Source organism: Lacerta agilis, chromosome 3 (assembly GCF_009819535.1).
Source record: "Lacerta agilis isolate rLacAgi1 chromosome 3, rLacAgi1.pri, whole genome shotgun sequence".
NCBI classification, from domain to species: Eukaryota; Metazoa; Chordata; class Lepidosauria; order Squamata; family Lacertidae; genus Lacerta; species Lacerta agilis.
This window is the reverse complement of record NC_046314.1, coordinates 57,116,864-57,138,173: the sequence shown is the minus strand read 5'-3', so window position 1 is coordinate 57,138,173 and position 21,310 is coordinate 57,116,864. Positions and strand designations below refer to the sequence as shown.

Here is a 21,310-nt window from a genome sequence, read left to right as displayed (position 1 = left end):
CAATCGTAGCTTTAAAAAACCATGCACTTGCTCTCTTTTGTAAAAAGAAAAAGAAGGAAAAGCCAATATTTATCCATATATGCTTTAATATAAATCTAGTCTAGATTCCACCCATGAAGAACCATGAATAAAAAGGAAACACAAATATTTTGGGCAAGTAAAACAACATTATTGCATTCTTATTATTATTTTATATTATTTACTGAATTTATATTCCGCCTTATACCCATAGGTCTCAGCTCTTTATTTGGTGTCTTTCCAAATTTCTCTGAATAAATACATTGACACACCAGCAGATCTATTCTTACCAAGAGGAGAAAGTAGGCCCTCAGGAACCATGGTTTTTCTAAATATATCTTCCAAAGATTATTCTAACTAATATAATGAGATAGGATCTTTCAAACTATCTTTTGTGCAATAAATGCATAATCATTATCCATTTGTTGTGCAAGATCCAAATGCTTTCTCTCAACATGCATATTTCTGTGGGAGGCAAATCAATTTTTCAACTGAAATATTTTGCCACTGAAAAAACAGACTTCTTTCTATTAGCTGGTCTTGTCAATTGTGATTGCTGCTTGGCTATCAAATCATCATGGAAACCTACTGGATAATGCCTGTGACATTTTGATGTAGTTTAACAATGTGTTTCCAGTTGTATTGCTTTATATTCCTTTAGTTTTATGGTATGTTTCCTTATTTCTCTGTACAGCAGTTTTGATCTTTTTATGAGTATATATTTAATTTCTTTAAAAAAAATATGCTTTCTAAAGCAAACAAATGATCTGCTTTATTTTTAACTATTTGGGTTGCAATCCTATATGCTGTTACTTGGGAGTAAGTCAATAGGCTTACTTCTTATCAGACATGTGTAAGATTGTGCTGTTACTAGACTCAGAGGATGACATCCAACGTTGTGTGAAAAGACTTCTGCTTGAGTGATGGGACTTCATTCCCTGTTCCTTACTGCATCCAACCTCACCCCACCCCACCCCACAATCTGCTGTCTCTCAACCTTTCAGAGCAGATTTCGGGCAGCATGCCAACAGTGTCATCCCACTAGTGGACAGACACCATTGAATTAAACCCAATTGACTGATTTTATGGTGAGAGCTGCCCAAATGCAGAATGAGGCAAGGTGTAAATGTTTTACACTAGCATGAGAGCTCATATACCTATAAAAAGACCCAGAGGGCTATCCCCAACTCCCTGCCAAATGCAACACTTATTTGTGGACCTTCTCTTATTTAGTTATTTGAACACTTTGCATTCTTCCTCTCCAGATCATGGGAACATATTGCTCTGATATATATATATTTAAAGCAATAGGAATAAATTGTTATTTCTCCATATCCCCTGTAAGACTTATCCCACCCCCCAGCCCATTTCTATTATATAGGAACATGCAGTTGCAATACTGTTGCTGGATTTATGTTAGCACAAGTGCAGTGCACTAAGAAAAACATATCGTTTTTGAAAACTCTCAAAAAGCCCATGGTTGGTTTATATCATTCAGTTTTTATTGCAGGCTGTGAAACAGAGGAAAAGTAATACTATGATTGAAGTTAGTGTATTTATAAAAATAATAATAATAATAAGCAACGGCGACCATTAGAAAGATAAACATTAGTTACAAGGCTCTGTCTCACAGCCAGCAAGCAGCCATGAAAGGAGAATAAATTGCTTCCTACAATCGCCAGATTCTTCACACTGTGAAGAGAGTGTCAAGTTTCCTTCCTATAAAAAGGGGATTGGGAAGATAAATCCAGGTATTATGTTTTGCAACTCAAAGATCAGGGTACGGATTCTTCAACAAAACAAGCATGCCATGCATAGATAAACAGGCTATTGCAGTGGTTGGGGTTGGAGATGGAAGACTAGGCTCAAATCTGTGTTCAACCAATGAAGATCAGAGGGTGATATGGGGCAAGTTGCTGTCTCTCAGGGCTATTAAATTCTACACAATCACATCTGGATACTTTTTCGTCTGTTCTTTACCACAGGGTTGTTAGTCAAATCTATTTCAAAATAGCAGCAAGTGAGATAAGGGTACATTAGTTATCCTACCTCACATGGGTAAGGCTGGAAATAAATCTATTATTCACAATATATGAACTTTACCTTTTGAACTGGATTGGTCCTCACATGATCTGTGCATTTTATAAACCTTATGCAAGTATACATTATTTAAATAAGTTTACAATGGTCATTTAGTACTTCTTCCAATGTTCAATTTCATTTACCTTATTTCTGTATGTGTTTGGGGTTTAATTTTTTTAAAGTCTGCATGTTTTAAAAGTCATACATATTTATCCTAAGCATGCATGTTTGTGTGTATTTTTAAATCTAAACTACTCATTTCATTTCTTCAAACAATTGCAATTGACTCCCTCTTATGCAATGTGCAGATTTTGGTACACATTTTTTGGTGAAAGATTGCATCACAAAGTCATGAGAATTTTGAAGGCCACCTATGTTTCAGTTTTTACATTGGTTTCAAAAGTGTGAATTACATAGGTTTGCACTGAAATGCTAACCAAACTGTTTTTTCCTATTCTTAAAGTTTGCTTCTGAGAATTCACTTACTTCACATCTACTACAAAAACATTCATCAGTAAAATTTGTTTGAACTTAGGCATGAGAAGTTAAGCATGAGAAGTAACAAAAAGGGAATGCTGTGGATGTAGTGTACAGTGGTACTTCGGTTTAAGAACAGTCCATCTTAAGAACGATTTGGTTTACAAACTCCACAAAACCGGAAATAGTGTCTTGGTTTGAGAACTTTACCTCGGTCTAAGAATGGAATCCGAATGGTGGAAAGGCACTGGCGGTGGGAGGCGTCATTAGGGAAAGCCTCGGTTTAAGAATGGTTTTGGTTTAAGAATGTACTTCTGGAATGGTTTAAGTTCATAAACTGAGGTACCACTGTATCTTGATTTCAGTAAGGCTCTTGACCAAGTCCCGTGATATTCTGGCAGAGAAGTTGGTAAAATGTGGGCTGGACGTGGTAACTATAGGTGGATTTGTAGCTAGTTGGCTGACCAAACCTAAAGAATGCTCATGGTTTCTTGTCATCCTGGAAAAAAGTGACAAGTGGGGTGCTGCCGGAGTCTGTCTTGGCCCTGGTGTTGTTCAACATCTTTATAAAAGACTTGGCTGAAGGTATTGAGGTGGTGCTTATCAAATTTGAAGATTACACCCAACTGGGAGGGGTAGCCAATGCCACTGAAGACAGAATCAGGATTCAAGATGATCTTAACAGATTGGAGAATTTAGCCAAAAATTTCAATAGGGATAAATGTAAGATTCTATACTTAGGCAGGAAGAACCAGCTGCACAAATGTAAGATGGGTTACACCTAGCTTGCCAGTAGTATGTGGAAAAGGGATCTAGGGGTCTTAGTAGAACACAAGATTAACATGACAACTGTGTGATGCAGCAGCAAAAAAAGCTAATGCTATTCTAGGCTGCATCAACAGAAGTATAGTGTCCAGATCTAAGGAAGTAATATTGCTCAATTTTGCCTTGGTCAGACCACATCCAGAGTACTGTGTCCATTTCTGGGCACTACTATTTAAGAAGAATATTGACAAGCTGGAACACATGAAGAGGAGGGCAACTAAGCCTTATGAGGAATGGTTTAGGGAGTTGGATAAGTTAGCCTAGAAAAGAGGAGAGTGAAAGGAGATATGAGACATCTTCAAATGTCTAAAGAGCTGTCACATGTAAGATACTTGTTTTCTCCTGCTTGAGGCTAGGACTCAAACCAATGGATTCAAGATACATGAAAGGAGATTCAGACTAAACATCAGGATGAACTTTCTGATAGGAAGAGCTGTTCCACAGTGGAACGGTCTCCCTCAGAAGGTGGTGGACTTTCCTTCCTTGGAGGTTTTAAACATATGTTGGATGGACATCTGTCATGGATGCTTTAATTGAGATTCCTGCATCTCAGGGGGTTGGATTAGATGACCCTCAGAGTCCCTTCCAACTCTACAATTCTATGATTCTAGGAAAGCTATACATGGATTCAAATGCAGTGCCTCAACCATGTTTTAGTGCTGCATGCATGAACCCTAGTTTCATCAGCTTCTCCCTCCCCTCTACATCTTCTAATAGGAACATATTTTATATTCCAACCTGGACGAATTGTTACTCTTAACTATGGTTTAGGGAAACAATCCAATTTCCAATTGTGGTTTATAATCTTGGTCTGTTTCCCTATACCATAGTTAAGATTAACTACAGTTTCAGGTTCAGACATAACAATAAATTCCAATTATTTGAAAACAGAAACCATCTCCTCCTCACAGTCATACCAAAAGAAAGAGAAAAGCAGGGAGAACACATGAAGACATGAACTAAAAACTTGTGCAACCTGTACTAAATCATAGTCTGTGTCAGATATGAGTAGACTGCCAATTCTGCTTCTCTGCCTACAAAATTTATGTTCCACATTTTGACGGCTGAACATTACTTAAATAAAATTAGAATCTTAATGAAATACATCAGAAAAAGGGAAGGAAGAGAAAGGGAGGAAGAGCCTAAATACTTTAATTGCATCTTGGTTTATCCACCCTAAAAATTCCTGAAACACTTAAAATACTTGTATTTTGGAATATATTTTGTGCAGATTAAACCACAAAAACAAGGGGAACAACTTTTCCTATGTTGCTACAACAACAGTATTTTGAAAACTGCATCAATGGTTTGAGAAACTGCACAGAAACCTAATGAGGAGTGAGGTGCTATAATAATCTTGCTGTCAAGGGAAATCCTGTTTGCTTTTTAAAAAGAAACATGAGATGCTCACTTCAAATTTGAAAGCAGGGAGTATATACAATAAAAATGATTACCCAACTCTATCCTGCTGGAAGGCAGAATAAGCCAATCCGCCAGTCACCAAAGTTCAACCTATCACAGTGTGACACTACAGCTTGCAAAACAATGAGATTCAGAAGATGCAGAAACCGATTCACTGCTACAAGAGAAAGTCAGTGTATGTAGGGATCCCTTGTGGTGTGAAAGGAGAGATGCAACCAGAAGAGAATAGAAGGGGTCAGCAAGGAATGGTGGGAATGTTATGTGAATTCCACAGAAAAATATAATTTCCCCTCAACATAGCTGGTCAGAGGATGCTGGGAGATTATAACGTGTTGGAACACTGCTCTTTGTATGGCAGTGGAAAATTAGCAATATAACCAGGAACTACAAGCAATCTACCGGTATTCCCCTTGCTGCCAGAGAAATATCTGCTGCAGGATTTCTCCCTCTGCTGGAGAAATATCTGAACTTTGCTACAAATATAAATTTGAATAAGTCAGAAAACAATTTATAGGTTCTTTCTAAGAATATATGGCACATTTACAATGATTTAGTAAATATCGATGTTTATAAGAAACCAAGTGATCTGCTATTTTTCTATGGGAACATTGACTTTAGAAATACTTTGTTATTGTAAAACATTACAATCTCTGTGTTTCTCTCAATATTTAAAGGGTTCTGACGAGAAAGCTGTGCAATGTGAAATCAAAAAGAACAAAGCAAAATATCATAGATTCAACACAGCAATCAAGAAACCAGTCACACACATGCAATATACCAGGATTACTCATACTTGTTGCAGAAGAGGGAGTGCTGCAACTCAGTAACCAGTCTGCAGTGTTTAAAACAGTCATGTTGTCTCCTAAGAATTGGAATAGTATATAGTGGTTCATTTTCTGAATATCTGCTTAACATACAGCAACAATTTTCAAAATAAGAATAAAATAGGAAAGAAAATTCTCTAGACCATTTTTAAGGAGGACTACTGAGGTAAATTATCACATATAGTACTTGTTTGTGTGGTGCTTCTGTCACAAAGACACATAGGATAAATATCCCTGTTTTCAGTAACATGTCTCTGGATACCAAATCAGAAAAAGCCTCACATATACATCAGATTCCATTATAATACTATCAGGACACAGCACCCCAGGTGTAGGTGTATTATCCCATTTGGACACACATTTGTATGATAGGGAGCATTATACGGATAAAAAATGTACTGATTGAATCCAGATTTTGTCATGCTTGAAGTGGTCTATTAACTAAGTGTCATTTATTTTAGTTGGCCAACTAAGCATGACAAAGTCTGCATCCAAACAAACCTATGTGAATACTCACCCTTAATCCACTTGATACTGAATCACAGAATCTTCAAAAAATCCATCTCTTTCTCTCTCACTCACACACATGCACAAGCAAACCACTAGCTCTTTCAATTTTAGTGCCTCTTGATAATGGCTCATGCCATACACTCACAAATGGTGTCCCCCACCCCCCTTAAGCTATACAACCTGACAAAAGCATGAGATTCACTGTTTTATAAGGCAAATATTGTATTACATCATTTACAACTAATTTTGTTTTTAAATTCCAAAAACAAGCAAGTCTGACCAGTTTAAAAAATGTTCTGATAAAGTCCCGTGAGCAAAAAAAACAAAACCCAACACTTTGATCCTGGTTCTTTTACTCATTTATATACGTCCGACAAGGGAGAGCCGAAATCTCTGTAGTACTTCACATGCTTTGCCTGCAGAAAGTCTGAGAAAGACCTCCACTGTGGAGGAACCTGGAGCCTCATTGTGTTACAGTCGAACACTATGCTAGAAGAATCTAAGGCATGATTTAGTAAAAAAGCAACTTTGTTCATTTAAAATGCACCCAGGAACACTGATAAAACAGGTGACTCACTTGTGTCAAATAGGATGAAGTGGATGCTAAGCTCAGGAATTTATGTATTTTCTCCTTCAGTTTAATTTTCCTTTTAATAAAGGTAAATGGAAATGAATGCTCAAAATGAAATGTAAAGGTATTGCTCAGATATGTGGCTGAGCTGTGCTTTTACCTTCTATGATAATCTGTGAGTTAAAACACTTTAGCAAATATGTGGAATTGCAGGCTAGCACAAATATTTTATGAGCCAACTAAAATTAAACAGATTTAAGAACATTTTTGTTAAGTGAAACACACACACACACACACACACACACACACACTAGCCGAAAAAAGCCTCTGCCTTACTCTTACCTTTCCTGTAATGTGTGACGCCTTTGCTTATATGAGTCTTCTGCTTGCCATGCAGAATTTATGCCATTGTGAACCACTGCCAAGTTACTGAACAAGCTACAACAACATAAAAATCCCCATGGCAGTTGGAAGTATCATAAGGAAACTAGCAAGATATGTTACAACTACTAAGTGGATAAGACACCACACAGAGGCTGCTGTAACAAGCAGCAGTATAACATGTGGGTCAGGCTATAGTCTGTCAGTGAGACCACAAAAAGTGCTGTGACACCTTAGAAACTCACTACTTGACTTTGGGATACAACATAAAATCCTTAAAAGCAAAATAAACTTTGATTAAACAGATTGATGTTGGGTTTAATCCAGAATTAGTCATGCTGCTTTTGACCCATCACTGATTTCAATTGGTCTATGCTAAACATGATTAAGTCTGGTTTCAACCTCCTGTACACATCTTTTTTCCTGAAAGGTGATTTACTTTTAGAAATATTAAAATGATCCAATGTCCCTCTTTCTACACCCTAGAAGTATAATGAACTTTTTAAATTTTACTCAAATGCTGCAGACTCTCACTAAAATTGTCTTATGAATGTCAGCATCTGATCAAATGGATCAAACTTAGTCTTGTTTGGATGAACAGAATAGGCTCGGCAATTTTTAAATAAGAAGATTAAAAGCAAACACCAGGTTGGGTGTTTGGATAATAAGATGCAGGAAGAGCTGGTACAAATAGCCTCAGCAAGCTTACAGTGCAGGCCAAATTGAAACGAAAGAAAAATAGTTGGAAGGTGTAAGGATGAGTAACATTAAGACAGGTACAGAAATTAATGGAGATATCCTGGAGACAGAAGAGACATGGCTGGTAGGAAACAACACAAGTATGGGAAATAATAGGGCATTAATTATAGAATTTTATATTAGAGGACTGTACCTAATACACAACTGATTACCTTACGCTATCATCCATGGTATGTATCTATCTTTCAACTTCTTCATTAATGTGATGTATTGCCACCAAAACCAGTTTGTCTCTAAAGATGTCAGAGCACTTTTTGTTTTTAAACTGAAAGAGGTAGGTGTTCACTCACCGCCTGTTCCATTTGTTGTAACAGATGTGCTGCTAAGATTAGATTTGTCCAGTTTAGAACTACCAGGTGTTTCACTGCTTCCCACAAGATTATGAGGGCTTGCTAGATCCTGCATTTCCATAGATCTATTAGAGAGAGAAAAGTAATACTATTACTATACTACCGTGTTTCTCCTAAAATAAGACACCGTCTTATATTTTTTTTCGCTCAACAAAACACAGTATGGCTTATTTTCAGGGGATGTCTTATTTTAACCGTGTCGCATTGGTACACTGCATAGCCACGCCTCTCCAGGCTGTTTTAATGGGAGGTACCACGTCACTATGGCTTATTTTCGGGGTATGGCTTATTTTTGGGGAACGGCTTATATTTCGCAAATGCATAGAAATCCTGCTATGGCTTATTTTATGGCCATGTCTTATTTTAGGAGAAACAGGGTATTTACATAATGAAAGTGTGCAGAGAGGCCCTTTTGAGGCCATAGTAACTACATACACACTGAAAATAAACACTTTCCCTGATAATTAAGTACTGAAAAACAGCAAGTGGTATCTTAAAATCAGCCTCATACCCAATACTGTTTTGGAGAGAAATCAGTGGAGAATTGGCAGGCCAAGGAGCAAGGAGGAGGAAAGCAGGAGCACTCCACCCAAATCAAGCTCTCCTGTTGGCAATGGCCACTATGGGCAATTCAAAATATATTTCCCAGCATCCCCTGAAACTCCACAAGGCCTGCTGAGTCATACTCTGTAACTAATAAGGCATACAAGCTAAAGGTGGAACCCTATGATCCACTGAGGATCTACAAGGAGTGCTGAGGTGCACTTGTTGATACCCTGTTTAAAGAAAAGTACATTCACTGGATATGGATGTGCCTTGGCATAAAGTATCTAAAATTAGTACTAAAGTGTGTAAAATAACAGTAAGGTGCATATTCAGGATTCTTACATATCATTTTTAATGGCCCGGTTGCTGGTGTTTTGCACTGAAGCAGATAACAACTTTTCCTAGCTGCCTCAGTTATCATGGCTGCAACTGTTTCTCTCTGAGATCAATCAGGTCACTGTCACCCATGCACTAGCACTCTACTGCTCAGAGAGCTTCAATGTGCCCTATGTAGATAACCCAAAGACTGCAGCTAGTGCAGTTCTCTACAGCTTAGGAGAGGATATAGAGGTCATATTACATCTACAGTTGTACCTCGGGTTACGTACGCTTCGGGGTGCGTACTTTTTGGGTTACGAACTCCCGTAACCCGGAACTGTTTCCCGTCGCATGCGTGTTCTGCATGCATGCACAAAGCACGTTTTTCGGGTTACGTATGTTTCACGTTGCGTACAGCGACCAGGAACAAATTGAGTACGTAACCCGAGGTACCACTGTATTTTAGGTCAACTGTACTGGCTGCCAATGCATTTCTCAGCCCAAATTAAAGTGTTGAAAGTCCTACATGTACTGTGTCTGGTGTACTGAAGGAGCACCTTCTCTCATATAGAACTCCATCATTTACCTACAAGAAAATTGATAAAGGTGGACCTTTTCTGCTTTGTCACCCACACTATGGAAATCACCCAAAGGTAACACTTGCTTGGCAACCTTCCTGATCAGTCTGCACAGGCAACTAAACTTTTCATAATAAGGCTGGAATGGTCCCCCCCCCAAACTGTTTCTTCATTTGAGAGTAGTGTTTTGGGGAGCTCTAAGCAATTTGGATTATTTCTGGAGTGGGGGAAGGGGACACTTAAGATTGCTCTTGTGGCAGTGACAGCAAACAAATGTTTGGAAAATTGTTTGCCAAGATAGGTACAATTAGGCTCCAATTCCAAATGCAGGCCTTTTTGGAGCAGAGGAATACTAAATAAAAAAGACTTCTGTTTCCGACCTGCCCAATACTTATACCAAATCTTCTGCCTATTGATCTAAAGGTTCTATAAGTATTGTATTATCTTCTACTTTTTCTGAAGGTATACAATACTGTACATTGTTTCACACTCCCCAAATCAGAGAAGCTACTGGAAGTTCTAGGAGTAGCTATCACAGGGTCAGTTTTATTGAGGAGATACTACTGCAGATTTATGTTTTCATAATTTAGCTGAGTGAAGCAGGCACACTCACAGGAAGTACTAATTCTTAAAACTGCTTCAGTCCCAAAAAGGGTTTTCATTGCCAGCTAGCTCCAAAAAAATCAAACTTACTTTCCTTTCTCTTGTCAAAACCAGAACTGCCTCTTTTTTGCCTTGTTACCCTCCTCCCCAGCAAGAACTTGTATTTCTACCTGTCTTTCTTTTAAGTGATGATTAATCAGCATTCATGATTAAGTGGTCAAGCCACTAAGTGGATAACTAAGAAGACTACCGGTAATATAGCTCCTAAATATGTGAAGTACATGGTATAAAACTTTGGCAAACATCAGCTGGGAAGCTAGGTGTGCACTGCCAATCCTCACTGCCAGCTGCTCCTGGATTCGTGTAAGTATAAGGTAGCTTACTAAAGAAACAGAGGATAGCAGATAAATAGGGTATAGGTTATATAAATACAAGCACATTACTCAACTTCCCTACAATTAGACATCATGCTATAAGCTCACAAGGCAACAAATTAATGAATGTGTAATTGAGAAACTAAATTTATAAACATGACCATATGCAACAGGAAAGCTCATAGAAGCAACCACTATTTTTGGATTTATAATCAATATTATTTTAGTGAAATACATTCCTCTGCATCAAAGAGAGAATCTTTCAATCCCTCATCAGAGAAGATTCTCAATTCTTTGAATCTCTCCCCCCAAAAAGATTTTTTCCTTACACTATTAGCACAAGACCAACTATATCAACAGCCTATTTCTAGTCATCCTAAGGTGTATTATGTGTAGCCCAATGCAGTGTTTTTCTGGCTTTCTACAATATGTGGTAAGAGCATGAATGGAACATACCACACAAAAGCTTGCACACAACCACTTCTCAAATTTCTTTTCATTCCGCCCTCCTGCTGCTGCACCCTGTGCCACATCTCATTCCATTGCAGTAGGCAGCTGAGGATGCCCCTTATAGGATGGAATGGACAAAGTGAATTGCACACTTTTGGGAGCCAAGCCATTTTTGCCCATTACATACATGTGCACTCATATTACTATTTTGTTCACGGTTCATGAAGGCTTTAGTCATACGTCTAAAACTTGCAAAGCCTATTTGACCAGAGATGACAATGGGGCAAAAACAATTAGTGTGTGTACTCCGAATAATGGTGAGTTTATTATACTATCCTTTTAAATTCCTTTAAACTATTCTTTGTTGATAGACTAAGATGAATTTCAAAAATCCGTGCTAGGGTAATACCTTTATCAGGCATACCCAAGTGTCACAAAACAGTATGCAGATGCAAGCTTTTGGGTTGTTTAGAACTTTTCATCAGGCTTGATGGTAAAAAAATTGAGGGGGGTGGGAAAAGCGAGAGATAAAGCGGGGGGTATTCAAGCCATCCATGTCTGCATCTGGTAAGAGTCTAGCGTGGAAGATAGCAGACGTTCAAATGAGTCCCTTTTAACTACTATGCAGGTGCTTTTCAGATCTGTATTCTTGTTTTCTACCTATCATCCGTGTGTGAGCTGTGTTCCCAGAGATGGGGACTCTGCCATTATGAATTTCTCCTTCCTTGTGAGAGCAGCTGGTGAGAGGTGATGTCACACAAAAGGCCTCCCAGCAGTGAAGTTGTTCTCACTTACAGGAGAAGGAGCGAGGGGCAAGGCAGCGGGGAGGTCAGTGCTGTGTGGGCACATCAACAGATCCAGTCTGGTGCTTCTGCCAACTAGTCCACACAGCACTAACCTCTCTGCTCCTGCCCATCTTGGTAAGTGGCAGCAGGCTAGGTGCACAAAGCTCCCCTCCTCATTAACCACTCCTACTTCCCAGGATGCCAAAGTGCCAATGGTCAGAAAGAATGGGAATTGTAGTCCAAGAACACCTGGTGGCCCAGAGGTTCCCTAAAGGTAAAGGACGCTTGACAGTTATGTCCAGTCGCAGACGACTCTGGGGTTGCGACGTTCATCTCACTTTACAGGCCGAGGGAGCTGGCGTTTGTCTACAGACAATTTTTCTGGGTCATGTGGCCAGCATGACTAAGCGGCTTCTGGCGCAATGGAACACTGAAACCAGAGCAGCACACGGAAACGCTGTTTACCTTCCCGCCAGAGCGGTACCTATTTATCTACTTGCACCTTTTGGTGTGCTTTCGAACTGCTAGGTTGGCACGACCTAGGACTGAGCAACAGGAGCTCACCCCGTCAGGGGGATTCAAACTGCCGACCTTCTGATCGGCAAGCCCAAGAGGCTCAGTGGTTTAGACCACAGTGCCAACCAGGTCCCTAGAGGTTCCCTACCCTTATTTAAAAGAATTTTAGGCAGGCCTTCAGTAAAACTATCAGAATAATGCAATAGAAGATAGTAGCACAATATAAAATCACAATAAAATTAATATTGCTGTTTATTCAATGTTATGTTTCAGAAAGTGCAATATACCTTTTAGGAAAAGAAAGATTTTTCAAGTACATAATCATCTTAAAGAATTAAATATGTATATTCAGAACTTAAAATATGATTCACAATCTGCCTCAAATAATTAATAAAGGGACAAAAAGAGCTAGATTTGAAATCCCAGAAATGTGTTAAACAGGATAATTTGTTTTTCTTATCAACTTGTCGTAAGAGTTAAATCTACAACTGTATGGCAAACAAACCCAACAATGAACTGCAAAGCATACAGGCAAAAGAGTAAGTGGCTCCAACATTTAATTGTCAGTAAAAATAAAACTCAGAATTCATACTTTTGGCTCACTGCCTTTTTCAGTGTTCTGAACGTGAAAGCATTCAGCTGAAAAACATGTCTACAGAGATTCCTAAACTGCTGTGCACACTTTTCTAACATAACTCTACCAATATACCTTAAATCATGACCTGCAACAACCTTGCAATTCCAGTTCTGGGCCTCTTCTGAACAGCAGACAAGAAACCCCTAAGGACTAGGCTGAGACCACCATACTCATTTTCACTTATAACCAAATCCAGATTTGAACTTTGAAAGCCTAAGGTGGAGAACTGATTGCGGAAAGGCAAATCCATTTTACGCTTAAAAGAGTAGGTAAACTTACCCTACTTTGGGAATTAACCTTATATTTGGTCACTTTCAAAGAAACAATACAGACACAAACACACTGAAAATCAACAGTTAGATTGTTAAATGTAATTCACAACAGCAATACGAATTCCGGGTGCACAAGTAGATATATGGGAGCCTTCTGGATAGCTTATATATAGTATCATAATACAGAGAACTTATGAGACTCATAAAGACTCTTATCTTTTGGAGAAAGAATGTGTGAGTCAAGGAATCAGTGAAGATTTTATTTCCCAGTGAAGACTTTTTTATTGGGGGTGGGGAGGAGGAGAGAAAGGGAAACTTGCAGGATAACCAGGTTGTATAAACAGCCCATCTGCGATGCAACCACATAAAAGGCCCATGGGCAAATCCAAACGCATTAGGAGAAGTGCTTGAGGAATCTGCCAAGCAACCAGATGCTCATGTTTGCAGAATTACTTCTATAGCTGTCATCTGTATCCTCCAACTGCTGTCCAAAATGTGGACAATGAAAAACGGTGACCTAATAATATACTGAGTACTACTTATAATGTGAATTATCTGTATATTTTAAACTATATGAAGATTTAATAAATTGGTAAAGTGAAAAACAGTAAACTCTGCTCTAGTTAGTATTATTCTTAAATCACTTTCTTTAGATTGAAATAACTATAATTAAAGGGTGTGCCCCCCCCTCCCCGTTACATGTTCTATTTACACATGCAAGCCCCTATTACTTTCTTGCCTTCTTTCTTTGGATTTCAGCTCCAGTAACTGCCTTCCCTTGTTCCTCATCACAGATCCCTATTTCCATCCTTCCTTCAGTCCTACTCATATATTTCAATTTCCCATTACAAATATAAGCAGATTCTACTGGTTCCTTGCCACCTTTCTGTGATTCTCCAAATGTAATCCATTTCAATCACAGCTACTTGTTGTTATCTTATACGGATACAGTGTTTGGAGTGAATTGGCATTTTTATGTGAAAAACCGAGTAATTTTTGCCTGAAATGCAAAAACCAGAATCTCTGTGGAATGCAACTTGGTCAGAAGTACACTGGCAGCCATGCACACCTGTGACATGCTTGCATAGGGTCACTGGCAAGTGCAAACCAACCCTGGCTAATTTGTAACTTTAAAGCAATGAAGCACCCTCTCCGATTGCATGGAGCCTGGACAGCCCCGTGGTTTTCCATGGATCTGAGGGCAATGAAACAATTGCTGAGACAGCTAGAGCGCCGGTGGCGGAGAACTCATTCTGAATCTGACAGGACACGGGTTAGAGCTCAATGTCGAGCCCACCAAGTTGCGACAGCAAAGAAAACCTTCTTTACTGCCTCTACTCCATCTGCAGAAAACAGCAGGAGGAGACTCTTTCAGGTGGTGCGCAATTTAGTAAGACCAATGCAGCAAAGCTAAGTAGAACCTTCTTCCTTGTGGCTTCTATGTATAAATGGTTCCTGTTGCAGCTGGTGTATTACAGATGGTGTCTTTTCGTTAGCTACTAGTTTCCTCCCAATTGGTGATATCCAACTAAGTCATACTGACAGCAGGCCCACAGAAATCCATGGGCATTGATTTTAATGTGTTTACTCCAAGTAAATCATTTTTTATTTTAATGGCAAAGCAGCACTATTTCTCATTAAAAAAAATTAATTAGATGAACCCAGAAATTAAAGTTCCCTTCAGCATGGAATGATTATTAAGCAGCAGTTTATCAGTAATACCCCAGACATTTCAAACACATCAGGAGATTCAGGAAGCAGCTTCAGATTAAAGGCTAAGTAACCCCTAAAAGCATCTATAGCACTTTTGTCAGTCCACACTATACAATTTGGTACTGTAATCACATTATTTGGGAGGAAGGAGGAATAAATGGAATAAAATAAGTTGGCATCATCATTTTTTAGTTTCTGAAAGAAAGAAAAGGGAAACAGTTCAGTTGGTAGAGCATGAGACTTAATCTAAGGATTGTGGGTACTAGCCCCACATTGGGCACTTCTGGGGGTTGGACTAGATGACCCTTTCAACTCTACAATTCTATTCTATGAATTCTACACTAACAGGCTGATTCACTAACAAGCTAGTCTATCTTAATGTGCATTTCCTACCTATAACTTCCCAAAGGGCATACATTGATTTTACAGAATTAACAACATTGTGCTCAAATGATTAAACTTTTGTTTAAAATTATTACTTCTGTAGTAAATTTCCACCTTGAAGATATAGTGCTATATAAACAAAATAAAATACATAACTGTTTTACAGAAAGAGCCTAACACCAGAAATTATTATTGCATGTTCTTTCTTTACTTCTCTTTCCTTTATTCCTTTTTTCATTCTAGGTACACCTAGAATCATTCTGTTCTCCAATATATTTTCCTGCATTAGTGAATTCTCTTTACATAACTGAGACACAAATATAACTTAAAAGTTTCTTTCTTGAAAAGAAAAGCCAAGCAAGACAAAGAATTTGCTGATACACACATGCCACTCCAAGAATTCTCCTGATGAAGTTCCCACACCCAACTTAATTACTTCCCTACTATAAAAACATATTCCATCTGCATTTATTCTAATACTTCCAAGTCCAAAACCAACACACAATAAAGCTAGCTAAATAAATGAAAGACTTTAGCTCCAAGTAACAGGCCAGGAGCTATTCTGCAAGTGAAAGCACCTCCAGCATCCATTTTTGTGCTGACATTTCACTTTACACACAATGTTTTCACAAGACTTGTTTTAAGAAGAATGTTAATCATGCCCAATGCTTGTATGCTATGCTATAACCGTGCTCTTTAGTGCTGCTCCGGCTAAAGGTTCACTGATGATTTTAAATAGTGTCCATTGTATTTCTAACTTTTCTGTTTGGTCAACAATTTAGATAAGTTCAATATTATGCATAAAAATGCTAATAAAAAAAATCAAGCAATCTGTGATTTTTAAAAATATATACACTTAAAAAACCATTCTCCAAGTGGCCTAAATATTCAGTATTGCAAGGTCAATGTTTATTCTATGAGGAAATGTGCATTATGATGGAAAGGATCCAGGTAACTTGTGTACTTGTTCTGGTCAACCCATAGACTTAGAAGTATACATAACTGTGGCAAATGAAAATTTGGCCCCTGTGTGGGTATAAAGCTGTGGTGAGCCTCAGATTCACATGCTCCTTTGTCCCTTCTCTTCTTCCTCCATTCAGTATGAATAAACAGCGGTTTCCTGCTTGTTTACTGCACACAGAGCTGTAGCTCATTATAAACTGTGGCTAGATTAATAGCGAGGAGACCATTAATTGTAATGTAATTATACCAATTTTACCATTTTATCAATTAATGTAAAATGTAAAAATGTGAACATTCATTATTTATTTATTTATTTATTTATTCAAGTACACCAGTCAGAGAGCTAGGATCTGTTATAGCACCCTGTTGTTTTTGTCATTATTATATTGAAGCTTTTCAAACTAAAAGTCCCCCCAAACAGATTCAGAACAAAAGGCAAAGAAAACACCTAACTGACAGTATAAAAATTCTATTACTAAAGTCACATATAAATTAGAGATTTTAAAAATCTAAAAACAACTGAGTAACATTAAAATTAGAGCAGCATTTAAAGCAAACATAAAAACTTTAATAGCCTGCCTAACATCATAAATTTCCAAGAGTTTGCCCATTTCCCACTGCCTCCCACTTGCATATACATATGGTGGCTAACTTGGATTTGCCTCTATGTCAGGGGTGGGGGACCAAGGGTTCACAGGTCTAATTAGGCACCAAGTTTATCAATTTGGTTTATGAGGCCATTTTAGCCATTCCACATATGCCTGCTTGCTCAAGTGAGGAGTAAGTAAAGATGTGGCTGAGCCAAAGGTGGTTTGCAGCTGACTGCTGAGGACTGCAAAGTGCCATTTGTGGAGCTATGCAAACCCCAATGATCAGTTGATTGTTAGGGTTCGCCTAGCTCTATGTATTTCACCTTGCAACCCTCAACAATCAGCTGATCATCATCATGATGGGAAAATAGGTAACCCGATGTCTCTGTGAAATCAGGTGCTCTACAAGTGGTTTTCTCCATGTACCTGTCCAGCTTCTTGTGGGGTGGAGGAAGATAAGGATTTGACACACCAGATGGGATATAATTCCCCATCCCTGATACATACTGTAAGTGAAACGGCCCTAAGAATGGGTGAAGTTATAGTATAATCCTATATATTTCTTCTCAAAGTACATTCTATTGAGATTAATGGGCCTAACTCCCAGGTAAATGTGTTTAGGACTGCAGCCTTAGAATGCTTTCAACACTCTGGTGTAAGAGGATAGATCTCAGCTAGGGAGAGACGCTGATTCAAACCACCACTCAGTCATGAAGTTCTCAAACCAATCACTATAATTTAGGCTAACATACCAAACAGGATTGTTGTGAAGATAAAATGAGGGGTTGCAGCAATCATATATCCTTACCTTGAGTTCTTCAGATGAAAAGCTACATAAAAATCTAACAAACAGTAATACCCAAAATGATTTAAAAAATGTACAGATTTTATATTTTGCTTAAACTAGACTTTATCTCAGACAGTAATAAACACAGCTGGCACTACAATGCCTTAAGACTAGCCCCTTCTCTTAAACAGCAATTGAACTGATATTTTAGAACGGCTAAAAACTATACACTCACTTAACCGTGAGTTCTTAATTCAATTGAAAATATCTGTTCGCAGCAGTTACAGATATTTAAAAACTCCAGCATTTAATGAGAACAGGAAGGAAATATGGAATCTCATAAAACAGCATGGAAAAGGAACATTGTTACCATTGATCTTAATAGCAAAATTCCCATTGATCTTGGTAGAAGGACCACACTTCAAACTACACTTAGTTACATTTGGACAATATTCATCCTAGAAAATGTATTATCCACTGCAGTAAAGAAACAAAATAAAAAAATTCTAGGGATTTTTCAGTCACCCAGTAGATCTTTTAGGAAGCTTTTAAGAGGTGTTTGGTTCTCAATTTAAAAGACACAACATGGTGACTTAAAAGGTTATTTTCAGGATGGGTTTTGAAACTCATTCTTAATAGAAAGTATTTTGTGTTTTGTTTTTCTGTTAGCTGCTAGTGATAGTCCAAGTTTTATCAAAATAATGTGGAGATTGTTTAAAAACTTACAATATTTAGACCTATTTGAAAACAGAAGCAACAGATGAAACAACTCAGAAAAGGCCTAAATTGCTTCATATTACAAATTTTACACAAAACAGATGTAACAGAACATAAATACTGGATGGCATGTTTACAGTGATTCTTACTTACTTTATTGTCCAAAATAGAGACAAAAGTGTCATAAAAGTAATAAATGTAAAGCAAATAGTAAAACATGTTGAACAGTGTACTGTTTTCCAAACAGTAGCATTTTTACTCTGCATAAAAAACTAGAAACATTAAAACTGAAAATAAGTAACAATACATAGACAACAATAAAACAGAGGAAACCTGACTTTTACACAGTAATGTCAAAATTACTTGGTCATACATATGATTCTGCATGCTAGCATTTAGCTCTTAATCCAGCCAAAATATAACCTCTAAAGTGAAATATATTCAGAAGAATACAATAGGAGCTATTTTCAGTCTATGAAAGCAAATGATCTCCCATGATATTTTAATCTATCTTTACCTTTCATGATTATTCTTAGAAATAGCATCACCGCTTTATAGCATTTGAATTTATCAAAGTACTGTTTAGTTGATTTACCTGGAATTCTGAGGTTCTGAAACATCCGAATCTGTGCACGCTTTCTTCACCTGCAACAGAGTATGATTGCCAGTTACTTTCCCATGAAAAAATGAAACACAAAAGTTTCCTCATCTACAGTTCATGCACTTACATCACACAAAATGGACAGAGCCCTGCTCACCATGGTCTCTATAAAATACTTCTCACATTTTACAGTGCGGATATGCAATACTAAACAGTGTGCTTCATTATTATCCCACGAACAGCTGCCAACTTAACTTCCCCTGACTCCGTTAGTATGTAAAATGTTCAGCTAAAATAGTTTGGGAGTAGTCTGACTTGGAACAAAGAAACCAAAGAACCAGGTTCCCTGCTTAGAAACGAGAAAGCCAAACTGTTCTCAATTTTGTAAAGAAATGTTTTCCCAACTGATACGGCTTCTGTTTCCTGCTAAAGCTCACAATAATAAACACCAGATTCTGTGGCAAAAGTGCAGTGTTAGCTAAATAATTCATACATTAATTTTCATCTTCTAAATCCGGTATGCTTAATGTGTGTTGCTCCAGTTCAAATATTTTGCAAGTATTATCCATATGTATCTATAATGTAGTATGTACCGTACTTTTGTCTTTTCAATCTGTGCAATAACTCAATGTTTATCATGGAATGTTTATTATGGAATGAGCACACATAATATATATATTAAATATGATTTCCCACATTTTGCATAGTGTTTGTGTCTTCTGAATCTCATACAGTAAGACCTCCTATTAGATGCTTGCAACATTTTAATTGAACCTGGATCAATTGTTATAAGTACGGTATGTCCTTTAAATTCCTAAATAAATTATAGTTGTGTTTTATATAGCACATTTGGTATAAAATACTTTATAATCTTAAGTACTTAAAAAACTCCAACATAATTCCTTCATTTTTGCAATATGTAGCAGTGTTACAGGAGGGATAACAGAGGACGAGGCATAGTGATCTGCCAAGAGTGGTCCAGGACAAAAAAACCTGGAACTTCACCTAGTTCCAGACTCATATCCAATATCTATTGGCTGGGTTCTACTTAAAAAGAAACCATAGGCTCCTACTATAAGAATGTGTGGTAAACCTTGGGCTTCAATGCTCCCTGTTACATCATCTCCTCTTTCACAGACTGAATGTTCGAGTTTTTAAACATGCTACCGTCTATTATGGCCAAACTCATTGTACATGATGAAATCATTGAACCTTTCCAGTCTTTTTTCCAGCAGATCATAGCTCTCCTCCCACTCTAGCCAGCTCTGAGTGCGAGAAGGTGATTCCGTCAGAGTGCATTGAGGCAGCAGTCTTTGATGGCTTCCCTTACCTTTGACTTTCCAAGGAGAAAATGAATGCAGAACTAGTGGGCAGGATGTCAGGGACCCAGACTTTCCAGAATAAGACTCTTAGGAGTTCCTGGCTGGAAAGGTTCAAGGAGTTCATCAAGTAGATCACTTGATCAAGGACAGGAAGGGTGAGAGACAAGGGAAGCCAGTTCCATATGTCTGTGTATGAGATGTAGTGAGTTTATGCCTGCCCCTTCTGCAGCACCTTCTTCCCTAATGCTCAGCTGTTTCTAAGTCATCTGAGCAACTGCAGAGGGAGGCTGTATAAGTGCCTGTGTGTGAATCTGTTACAGGGAGCTGGAGAGCAAGAACGCTTTGTCAGCTCTGGCCCCATCCGCTTTGGTTTGGTCCTCACCTACTGGCATGTGGCTCCCAGAAAGTTAGCACAGGGGAATGTAGCCCTCCTCTGTGACCCCATCACATGGGGTGTATCTTCCATTTCTTCCTCTACAGATTCATCTGACTTTCAGAGCTTTCTTTCAGACTCCACTGAAGAGTCAGGTTTCCCCATCCTACTCCCTTCATTTGCATATGCAAGAAGATCAGCAGCTTTTGCTTCCGCTTTTAAACTAGAGGTGGAGAATGTCTAGCCCACGGCCCCACTTTGACCCATCAAGCCATTCCTGGAAAACCACACCCACCTCCCCCATACCTGATGGCATATGCGGATACCATCGTGGCCTTAAAGGAACAATTAGGAGCTTAAAATAAGCTCCAAATTATTGCTGAATAAAGGTACACTCCCCACTCCAATAGTTGATAGGTGGACCTTGCTCCAAAACCATGGTTTGCACTGAAATGCCTGCTGAAATGGAGCAAAAATCCTGTGGAGTGACCCCTCAAAGAGCCTTGTCACTTGATACCATTGTGATGTCAGGTGATTGACAGGTGAATGCCCCCCACTCACC

General features: G+C 38.3%; 1 protein-coding gene across 17 annotated transcripts in view; it reads right to left on the bottom strand.

Annotated features, from left to right (window-relative positions):
* Window positions 1-21,310, bottom strand: part of EYA4 (EYA transcriptional coactivator and phosphatase 4) — a 105,073-nt gene that overhangs the window by 34,634 nt on the left and 49,129 nt on the right. For 8 of the 17 annotated variants that reach the window (XR_004426232.1, XM_033143802.1, XM_033143801.1 and 5 more), the window contains 3 exons: window positions 19,048-19,097; window positions 8,160-8,284; window positions 5,618-5,686 (listed from right to left, as the gene is read on the bottom strand). The exons of 1 other annotated variant lie outside the window; for it this stretch is intronic. Coding sequence is in view for 15 of the 16 variants with exons in the window: in XM_033143802.1 (XP_032999693.1) it covers window positions 5,618-5,686; window positions 8,160-8,284; window positions 19,048-19,097 (244 nt within the window). In the remaining variant the exon portion in view is untranslated. Of the gene's footprint in view, window positions 1-5,617; window positions 5,687-8,159; window positions 8,285-19,047; window positions 19,098-19,210; window positions 19,611-21,310 lie in introns of those variants that run through there. 8 more of the 17 variants (XM_033143805.1, XM_033143815.1, XM_033143814.1 and 5 more) reach the window with 5 other exon arrangements.